The sequence below is a fragment of the Odontesthes bonariensis genome, chromosome 19, assembly GCF_027942865.1.
Source record: "Odontesthes bonariensis isolate fOdoBon6 chromosome 19, fOdoBon6.hap1, whole genome shotgun sequence".
Classification (NCBI taxonomy): domain Eukaryota; kingdom Metazoa; phylum Chordata; class Actinopteri; order Atheriniformes; family Atherinopsidae; genus Odontesthes; species Odontesthes bonariensis.
This window is the reverse complement of record NC_134524.1, coordinates 21492483-21503648: the sequence shown is the minus strand read 5'-3', so window position 1 is coordinate 21503648 and position 11166 is coordinate 21492483. Positions and strand designations below refer to the sequence as shown.

The following is an 11166-nucleotide window of genomic DNA, read 5'->3' as shown; positions in this document are numbered from 1 at the left end:
GAAAGAGACTGAGGGAGGGGAATGCAAAAAGAGAGAACGTGGGGAGAAGGGATGGGATGGCCGAGAACGGGCAGAGGGATCGAGTTGATAAAAAAAGTGAGGCGAGACAAAAAGGGAGCAGAGAGACGGATGTTTTTAAGAGAAGAAGGAAGGAGGGGAAATGGGGGAATGTTTGAAAGCCACGGGAGAAAGAATGACAGAGGGGGTCGGCGTTTTTTTTTTGGAAAAGGAGAGAGGAAGAGAGGGGGGGATGTCTTTGAAACGACCTGCTCTCTGAGACACGACTCAGACAAAAAATGACGTCGCTGGAAACCCGAGTCTGTGACGTACGGTGCTGCTGGGTTCTCCGTCTCCCCATCCTTCTGTGCATGTCTTTTCTCGGGACAAACTGTTCAGATTGCTGCAGTTTGTGAATAAAGTTACAGCTAATAAAAAAAAAATTAAAACATTGATGTCGTTTTGGGTAGTTTTTCTGGGGTTTTTTTTGCTCAGTGTGGGGATCGATGACATCAAAGTGGAGTCCTTTTCCATTACAAGCTTTTATCCTTTTCCTCAAAACTGAGCAGTTCTGTTATTTTTCTTATAAATACTTTTGTTTGGATTCGACATCTGATGCCTTCATATTCCACAATGGATGAATCGCCCTCCGATAAACGTGTATGTACACGAACCAAAAATAAGACACTATAAAGTAAAAAAATATGGCACTTTTTCAGCATACCCAACACGCAACTTTTTTGCTAAAAAAAAAAACACTTCGAAACACTCATTGTTGTCTTTTTAGGAAGAACACAGAAAAAGAGGAAGAAACGCACACACTCACAGCAGCGACCATATCCTGTAACTCATGCCCTGATGATGAACATTACAAAAATATACATTTCTGTACAGCCTTGCATATGAAAAAGAACACACACTCACTTGTACAGTATTTCTTTTTTAAAAACTGAATTACAGTATAGTCCTGTATATAGCGGCCGACAAAAACCATTCTGCGGAGTGTTTTGTGTTTACAGTAAGACTTTGTTGACTTATGGTTCATTACAATTGGCTATGATCCCGGGTGGAGAACGCACACAAAAGCACACACACACAAACACACACAGTGAGTGGTCGCTCCACGTCCGCCCCAGGAATGGTTGACTCGAGTCGTGGTATATTCACAAAATGAGTTTTTTTTGTGTTTTTTTTTAAACTGTGTTTAAAGGGATAGTTCGCTTCTTTTGACATGAAGCCGTATGACATCCATTTTTAGCAATATCATTTATTAAATTTGACTTAAGAAGAGTTTTGCTTCTCAAAATAATATGTGTTCAAAAGAGTAATACATTTGCGACACAAAATCGTTCATCCAGAAAAAGTCAGACCTCACAATCGCTTGGCGCTATTTTCTCTCCCTTCGTATCACTGCGTGCTGCCGACAGCCGCGCCTGTTACGGTGTTTGCTGCTCGGAAACGGGACTGCTCGGTCTGCACTTTGGTCTGCACTTTGGTCTGCACGGTCTACACAGCATTGCAGTGATACGAAGGGAGAGAAAATAGCGCCAAGCGATTGTGAGGTCTGACTTTTTCTGGATGAACGATTTTGTGTTGCAAATGTATTACTCTTATGAACGCATATTGTTTTGAGAAGCAAGACGCTTTATTTTTTAAGCCCCAGCCAACTAGCCGGACTCCCTTCGACGAGGCAAAGTCAAATTTAATAAACGATATTGCTAATATGGGATGACATTCAGCTTCATGTCAAAAGAGACGAACTATCCCTTTAACAACCACTTGATGGACATGCCAAATGGGATATAACCAGTGAACATTGGGCCTCTTGTGAGCTGATCGGTCACTTCAGCTGACTGGTATTGTCTTAACGCTTCAGCGTGCTCATAGAATGAGCTTTTGTTGAGTTTATTTCTCTCAGGGGGAAATATAGCGGAAACCTGCAATGCCAGAGCACAAAAATAAGAGCTTCTAAAATAATGTAAGGCAAGCCAACGCTGAAATCCTTTGACCTACATAATGGCTGATTATGTTTATCTTGAAATGTGTCCTTTTTTTAAAGGGAGACAAGATTCTAAACCTACAGCTGACTGTTATCCAATGATAAACTTGACAGCTCTAGCTTTAAAGGCTACGCAGAGAAGAAATTCAACTGTTTTTGTGAAATATTTTTCATCGTAAGGATTGGAGATCTGTCCAGGGTGTATACTGCCTCTTGCAGGGATGACAGCTGGGATGAGCTCCAGCCCTCAGCTGCCCTGAACAAGATGAAGCAGGTATAGAAAATGTATGAATGGACAGACTTTGAGTCTAATAAGAATCTCCTGCTTTGCATTGGCACTCTCGAATTGAGCCCAAAAGTTACTTGAACCAACACATGATAAGAATCTTTGCCACAAGAGCACTCAACTATTAAACACATGTTGTCTCGTGTATGTGGAATTTGTAGTTTTTCTTTCATTTCATGCCGTTTTGCCATTCTTGTGAGGCCATAACTAAATGACCACCATTGGCATTAATATCTAGGTGGCTGTGGTTCAGTCGGCAAAGCCCTGGTTCTCAAATCACAAAGTTGGCGGGTTCATCCACATAAGGTCTGTGAGGTAACAAATAATCAAAGATCTTGTGGTTAGAGACGGTGTAACGTTTTGTAAATGTTAAAATCGGTGTTAGTGAAACTTCCAATGTCATATTTCTTTGCTCTTTGACGGCAAAAAAAAACTGAAAGCCATTTTGTCACACCAGGCTGAATTTCTAGTCAGTATGGCAGTTGGTTCGAATATGTGTTTGTACAAGCAGCTTTCCAGTTCAGTGTGTATTCACCAACATAACTAACAGGGTTCACACTACGTAACCGTTACACCAACTGATTTTCGAGTCAAGTACTGCGCCTTGATTCTGCCGGCTAGCCAGCTAGCAACCTGCTCATGCTAGCCGGTGAAAGTGCATTTCCTAAACTACCTTTCATTTTCTACATGCAGAGCTTTTTCTTTATGTTCAATTTCACTCTATGAGAAGGTTCTCAAGGATCAAGAAGCACTCGGAGCTCGCCAACCAGCTATCTGTCAATTAGCAACCCTTTATAGCAACTAGCGGGGCAGTGAGATTAGACGAGACCTTTTTTTATGCCTGGCAAATAACTTCCTGTGGAAACTTTCTTTGTGGAGCAGTTTGTAATCCGGTTAGATGAAGGTTAAAGAGTAAAAAGTGCAAGTTTCATGGCAGCGAATAAGCTATGTTCGCGTCCTCAATTTTGGATTCTCTATTCCCTTTAAATGTCGGCATTGTTAAGACCGTTAGTGCAGGCAACTCCAGCTAAAACGTCATAAAGCTGGTTTTCCCATGTCTTTACTTGAGAAAGCCGTTGGCCAAAATGGCTATCCTAAATGTACAGATGTGATGCTAACCTTTCTAAATTTATAAATGTTCTGGAAGTCCCATCTAGCATTTCCAAATACAGGTGGTATTTGGTAAGTCTCACACATCACTGTGCATCAGTTTCCTGTGTGAAATTGATTCAGTTAAACTCTCGGGATTGATTACTTTCACCCCCAAGCTTCCAAAAAGTACTGAACTACATCCATCTCGTGCTTCCAGCCTCCAGTAATTGAATATATTTCATCTAATTATTGATGCAAGTGGTTTACCATTAGGCAGTTCCATCAATGCAGTATTAGAGCAAAAGAGAGCAAGAGAGGTGGTCAAAGCTTTTTTCAACAGGCGGGTTAAACCTTGAAAAACAATTGACTTTTTACTATAACATTCTTAAAAGAGGTAGCTGTTTTGTTGCCAATATAGCTTATTTCAGAGGGGGGAAAAAAGCATGTGGGAAGATTTCTGATTTCCGTCTGCAGCACAACACCGATGAATGGAAATGGAGCGTTTGCTTCATGTTCATGTGTGCGTTACTTGCAAGAACCACTTCTGCTTAAGTGGATTTAATGGACTCTCGACCAGGCCATTTTCTGCCCAATCCAATAAAATGCGCCCCTTCCCTTTTTCTTTTATTTTCCTCTGAAAAATTTAATTTAAGTTGTCCTGCAAATCATTGGCAAAGCCCGTCACTTCTCTTTTTCTCTCTGCTTGTCGATTGTAGTTTTTTGTTTGTACACGGCAAAATGCAGCTGGACATTATTGCAAAGAAGTTTTTGTTCCAAAAAGCCCCCCCCCCCCCCCTCCAAAAGAAAAGAACAAAGAAAGAAAAAAAAGGGTTCACCATCTTTGACAGAGACTTGAGGAGCTGCTGTTTTGCTAACAACGGCTGCAAAAACAACTGATTGTTTTTTCGGTTTTTTTTCCTGCCAAGAAAAGTAGAAAAACAAAGCTACTATAAATTCTGATTTACACTGGAGGAAAAAAAATCTATCTTAACTTCTTCTCCTCTGCACCATCATCAAGGTGATGTTCTTTCGCCCGTTTGTTGGGACTCGTTTGGCAGAAAGCACTGAATTCGAAGTAACTCCCTGTTAGTGCAGAAACTTGCATTTTTGAGCTTGAAACTACAGGCCATAGTGTCTCCATACATGATTTTCCCAAAGCCAGCACACCTCCCACACACATATATTAGCGACGTGCCAATAGCTTAGTCATGGTAACTCTTTGTGAGGTTGTGCGGAGGAACATGAGACTGAAAACTATCTCTGCAGATGATTTAAATGGTGTTAGAGGTTGGGAATAATCGTCTCTCCAGCTCATCCTCACAGCATTCCCTTCATCCTCTGAACATCAGGCCAGCTCCCCGGTGCCGAGGTGTTAACAACATTAGCAGGATTTACCTTACATGATGCCTTTTGAGTCGGAAATAACTATCCTGATGAGGGTGTGTGGCCATTGTGACCCGAGGTTGCGTTGGAGTGCGTCTCGCCTGGCGTTTCTATTTCACGCCACGTCACCTCGCCTCTCACCTCGCTTCTCATTAACCAGCCGAGCCTTCGGAGGAGCCCTAAGGCGGAGCTCAGTGTGTGTGTGCGTGAAGAAATAAAATCCAGCGACTGCTGACGGGCTGCAAGCAGGGAAGTGAAAATGGAAGGCATGCAGCACAAACCAGAGGAATGTAGACTAGATGATGCTTCAAATTACACCCCAAGTGTAGGTTTATTTTCTCTATCGTTTTCCATAGGCTTTCGCTATCGAACGTGACACTTCGTATACATGTGGAAAATTTTGAGCAATAATGTAAAAAAAACACCCAAGTCACTGAGCTTTACGGGGTTTTTTTGCACGCCAAGTCTAACTTGGACAGACTGTACCAGACCCAGCCTATCCTGATGAAAAATGACCTTTCATGGATTGTGGTCAGCTGTCTAATGTATAATCAATTGAGCAGTGGAGCCAGAATGCTGTCTCTGAATTTAGAGGTTTCAGCAGTGCTATGCAGATGCTGGTAAACCCGGAGGTCTGTTTTACCTTGAAAAAGACAAAACAGCAAAAAATAATAATAATAATAATTAGGCTTTCTCCCTCTCTGAGCCAGATGTTTTGCGTCACTCATAAAACCACACATTCGTGTTCTAATCCACCATTTCTGCTGCTGACAAAAAGTTGAAGTCTTTTTTTTTTCTTCTTTTGTGTCACTTAATTTTGAGGAAAATCTTAAATTTATCCTGTTGTTTTTTTGTTTTTTTTAATTGCTGCACTAGGAAATAAAGCTGTTAACCTTAAGACTTTTCATGGGGCAAAAATAAACTCCAGTCAAGCTGGAATGGCCCTTTAACCCCCTTCCTCTCACATTCCCTATCAAGATGGTGTAGAGAACAACGTAGCCTACTTTCCACACACACACACACACACACACAGCAGAGAGCATTCCCAGGGTAGCGGTGCTATGCAGTGGAGCTGTCCTTGGTGCTGAATTCAGCTCTGCTTCACAGTCATGGCCCAGCAGCAAGCTGTGAAACCCATTTTTTCTCCAACGCGGAGCAGATTTGATTTCATCACGCCAAGGACAACACACGCCAGCCTAAATATGGAAATCCCTCCCTGAGTTTTGCAAACTAGCGGGGTTATCTATGCATTAGGAAAGCTTCTGCGTTAGATTTTTAGAAGGGAATGTTTTAAGAAGGAAGAGTACTGTATGTGACGTGACAAAATGGCACTTGTACTGTTGGCATTTGGAAAATTCACGATGGGCTTGGCATGAACAGCATGTAGTTTTACTGTCAGGGCTGGTTTCTGTTGCAGACCGTCTACAGACTAATTAACTACTTAATCTGCACCAGATAAAGGGAACATGGCTGTGATAATATTGTTTTTTGTTAAGGAGACAACAAAGATAGCTCATTAAGAATGCTGAAGGTCATTCATTGTATTTTTGTCCACACACCACTGAATTTAGAACACCTCGGTGAGAGCACATAAAGTTTTATTTTAAGACTGTTTTACTCCTTATGATTGCATAACCATTCAGTGCTGTACAAGCTCTGGTCCTCTGGACATCTAGTACATCTCCTCCTAAATCTCACCGTCAACATATATGCTACTCTTGAGAGATAGGCCTCACTATTCTCGCCCCAGACGGGGACATTTGTAAAAGTCACTTGAGATGCCCCCTGAAACTCCCACGACCACCTTAAATCACCAAGATACCTTAAATCATGCTTTTGCAGTTAGTTTCATGCCACCGTTAACACTCTGTTGGTTTTCTCCAAGCAAATACCAGACAGAATCATCATTACCTTCATTACCTTTTTTTGACAATGCCCTCTTCTCAATCATCTGCTGGTGAAACTTTTGACAGTGGCCAGCTCAGCGTTCGTTGTCTGCCTTCCAGCCCTGATATGAGGAGATATTTTCTCCGTGTCGTCTCTTGTTCCCCATTCTGTCCTCTTCCTCCTACAATCCTGACTCTGCTTCTAGCATCCAAACAGACGCGAACCTTCCTTGCTACACGTCACTGGAGGTTCTGGGTCTTAGGGACAGGTTGGATGGGACGCACCCACAACAAGCCATCCACAGCGACTTCTGGATGTCCGGGTTCCGGAACGCATAGATGATCGGGTTAATCACAGAGCAGCAAGTGGCTGGGAGGGCCGTGGCGTAGGTGTATATTATAGGGTAGCTGGAGTCGGCAACGATGGAGTACATGGCGAACGGCAGCCAACACGCCCCGAAGGCACACAAGATGACTGACAGCGTGGAGACCCCTTTGGTGGTGGAGATCGCCACGAACTGGTGTTGTACCGCAATCTGCTGCGCGTGGCGGAATGCGATCTTGCAGATCTGAAGGTAGAGCTGCATCATCAACGCAAAGACCAAGAGGAAGGAGACAGCGAGCGCCACGGCATTGTTTTTGGCGACAGGGCGGCAGATGCTGCACGTGGACTCATCTCTCAAGCAATTCCAGCCGAATGCCGGCAGCAAGCCGAGCAGGAGGCTCGACACCCAGATGAAGACCACCATCACGTAGGTGAAGGTGACTGTCCGTTCAGTGTGGTAGGTCAGGGCGTTGTACAGCGACAGGTATCGGTCAACCGTGATGGCGAGGATGTTGAGGACAGACGCCGAGAAGGCCGAGATGAGCAGTCCAGCTGACAACAGCGTCACGAACTCCACTGAGCTGTCAACCAGATAGGTGAAGACAAAGTTCAAGATGAGGCCCAAGCCAGCCAGAAGATCTGCCACCGCCAGTGATCCAATCAAGATGAACATCGGGGCGCGGAGTGTTGGCGTGTAGAACAGCACGGCAATAACCAGAGCGTTCTCACATGAGATGAGCGTCCCGGTTACACAAAGGGCGATATCCCAGGGGCTAACTTCCTGGACAGCGACAGCTGTGGTCGCCGGCTGAAGGTCAGGGGTCAGAGTTCGTACGACGGGCTCAGTGGACACATTGGAAGGGTCCTCGCCTAAGCTCCAGGAGGTGGAGGAGTCAAAGGCATCGAGAGAAGAGTTGAAGCTGCTACCACTGCCGCTACTCATGGCTGCCGCGGCGGTCAGGGAGAGAATCATAGCTGGAGAAGCAGAATAGAAGACGGAAAGGAGGGGAAGATGTAGATAAGAGGAAAAGTGGGCAAGAGGGAAGAATTGATTCAGGCAAGAGTGGAGGAATTAGTCAGATTAGATTTAAAACGAACAGAAACTTAATCAGGTGATGAGAAGTATGCCGTAGAGAGGTATAACATATGAGAAAGATAAACGAGAAAGAACAAGGGCAGCATGAGATGAAGAAGAAATGGCGATAAAGGGTGTAATGGAAACATGACAAATGTGACTGACAACAAGGAAAGCTCACAAAGTGAGTAACCAGTGGAAATGGCGAGTTTTTAACAGAGATGAAATGGTGTGAAGATGACAAAGAAGAAAGAAGAGGTTGTTGGGGGGGAAAGTGAGTAAAGAGGGAGCATGATACAGGGTGTGAAACAAAATAAAAGAGGGATTTAGGGAGAAAGAGAAGGAGGGAAAAGAAGGCATCATCAACTATCCCCTTTGATAAAAGGGGCGAAGAGGACATTATTCCAGTTATTTACATGCACTCAAGCATTCATTGATGGAAACAGCCGTGCACTTGACCCTAAAGCCTCACCAGCAGCTCCCAATCACATTGCTGACAGGCAATTAGCAAGATCACAACATCAGTGGTGGACGCGCGCGCACGCACACAGAGGGACAAGTATGTTCCACAAATGACGGAGTTATTCCTTCCATTTTGGCTACAAGGCAAAGTGATACAGCAAGCAACACATTCACAAGAAAAAACAACACAACTGATCAACTTATAGCCACTAAAGCATCAGCCTGGTGGATTCCTACCTGCCAGGTGCCGGACGAAGACGAGGACGATGATTTTTCTGTTCGTCAAAACCATCATCAACTAATTCTATTTTTAGAGCATCTCTAAAAATGGTGCATGACGTCCTGGGGCACGGCGCAGCGCTAGCTGCTGTTCTATTCACTGGTGGCGTGTAGGAGCGCGTGAACAGACAGATGCGCGTGCGCGTTTGTCCACGCTCGCATTTAGTGGGGGGGTTTAATTGGAATTCGGATCCGCGTCCGCTGCAGCCGCTCCGCACGAAGACCGAGAGAATACAACAACAACAAAAATGAGACGAAAATCTGGCACGATTCTAATTTTAGCTCAGTCAGCCAAGCAGCCAGCACTCGCACGCGCCACAAGGATGTGGAGCTCCATTCATAAAAAAATTTCGCCCCTCGCACACCTCCCCACACACCCTTCTGTCACCCCCCGCCCCCTTATTTTTTCACCACCGTCCTCCTCTCTCGCTTTCGTGCCCCATGCGCACGCACTGACGCGCACACGCGCTCACCTCGCGAGTGACAAGCAAACGGACGGCCAGGGAAGGTCACCGCCACGAGCACCCCACCACCGCGAGCCCCGCAGCTTTCGGTGGTGGGGGGCGCAAACCTCTGCGCTAACGGGAGCGCGTGCGTCCCGCACATTCAAACACCAGCATCACAACAAGCCAGCCGCGGACTGTCCCGCGGCTGCTCGGTCTCGGGAGTGTGTGTCCGCGTGCGTTCAAGCAAGAGCGGGAACAATAAATCAGCTACCTTGGTCAGTTTCATTCAGCTGCAGCAGTGCAGTCCCCGAGCCAGCGCAAGCGAGGGAGGGGAGGAGAAAGTACGATGGAAGGAAGACCACGCCACAGAGACAAAAAAAAAGAGAGAAAATTACCAGCTCCTTGTCTTCTTCTCCCCCTGAAGGAAACCAGGATGTCTCTCTTGTCCTTTACCCTCCTCTTCGTGAGAGCGTCTTTTTGATTTTGTCTTCTTTTCGGGGTTCCCCCCCTCTCGTTCTCCCCTTTTCTCCCCCAGTCAGCGGCGCGCGCTATATTCCTCGGTTGGCATGGTTATTAGCCTTCTGTCGGCAGCTCCGTCCTGGCTCTGCACATCCTCGGCCCCTCATTGGACGCACTTGTCATTCTCCTCGTCTGACGTCAGAAGTCTCCACTCCTAGTCACCGTCATCATGGTCGGTGTGTGAATCACAGTGAGAGGGGAGAATGGATTGATACATTCACCCGCACTAAAGAAAGTTGATGAATGTTTTGCTTAATTCTGGTTTGAGTTAGATTACATGGAGACTACTTCAGTTTATTATGATCATTACTGTTATTATAAGTTGTTGTCATTATTGCATGCAGTCATTGGCTAAAAGAGTATGAAACAGTGACTGATAACCACGCAAACGTGACACACTTTCTGCTCCTTCCCACATCTTCCTAGAGGTGAAACTGGTCTCCCACTCAAGGTGTGAGCAGAATCACTTGTGATGGTGCATCTCGTAACTGCGTGCGCGCGACTTACCGGGTGCGTACGTTAATGTGGGCGAAATAAAATGTGGTCCGCAGATTACGGCGGGAGGATATCTATGCAATCTGGGAGCTGCTGGACATCTCACCGCATCTTCACGAAGGCGCACGTGCGCGCCCGCAGAACATTTTCAAGGGCTGGTTCCATATGTGTTGCCAATGTGAAAAAGCCAATGTGGAGCCATGTCAGGCAGCGGTGGGTGTCCACTGTGCGGTTCTTTATATTCGTCTGCGATCCAAAATGCAACATAGAACATTATGAAGTCTTTAGAAGAATTTAGCCTTCTTTTCAGGGAACGAGCTTGTAGCCTTTTATAGTGATATATTTTAATTTGCAGCAGGAACATGCTTGCAAAAAACAGTGGTGTTACGTCTGAGGGCTACTTTTTTGTGTGGTTTTATTAGTCATTCAGCTTTGATCAAATGTAACTATTATGGACTGGCAACTTGTCCAATGGGAGGAACTCCAAACCCCCACCAAGTTCACACTTCTAAGGAACTAGTTCAATGTTCAGCGCACACAGGTTAAAATGAATAAGTTTGTGTTCATAGTTTTCTGATCTAAGTTCACAGTCTCCCAATGAATTAGTTAAAGTTTTTTTCTCACTTTTTCTATGAGCTCCTATGAATGACCCCCCCCCCCCCCCCCCAAAAAAAAAAAAAAAAAATTAGCCATTTTGTGAACCATCTGTGCAGATTCATAAGCATTTATCTGTTTTATTACTTACTGTCAGTAAAACTGTGGTTAAAAAAAGCGGAATGTTTTCAGTCCACAGTCGACTTTATCTGACTGAGTGCATTTCTTATTCTACCATTCTTATCGTGGAAATTCTGTTTCTGCCACATTAAACAAAATATGGCTCCAAACAATGATAAGCTGTGGAGCTCAGATATGTTTTCATTTG

At 44.9% G+C, this 11166-nt stretch overlaps 1 protein-coding gene across 2 annotated transcripts; it reads right to left on the bottom strand.

Annotated features, from left to right (window-relative positions):
* Positions 1–1598: 1598 nt before the first annotated feature.
* On the bottom strand, positions 1599–9848 carry gpr185b (G protein-coupled receptor 185 b). Of its 2 annotated transcripts, none has more exons than XM_075451580.1 (2): positions 9626–9848; positions 1599–7943 (listed from the first exon to the last, which is right to left on the bottom strand). In XM_075451580.1, exon 2 carries the CDS (start codon positions 7939–7941, stop codon positions 6877–6879), a length of 1065 nt encoding a protein of 354 aa, XP_075307695.1. In that variant the 5' UTR covers positions 7942–7943; positions 9626–9848; the 3' UTR covers positions 1599–6876. The 2 variants fall into 2 exon arrangements, with proteins under 2 accessions (XP_075307695.1, XP_075307694.1); XM_075451579.1 differs by lacking the exon at positions 9626–9848 and adding an exon at positions 8743–9065.
* Positions 9849–11166: the final 1318 nt, after the last annotated feature.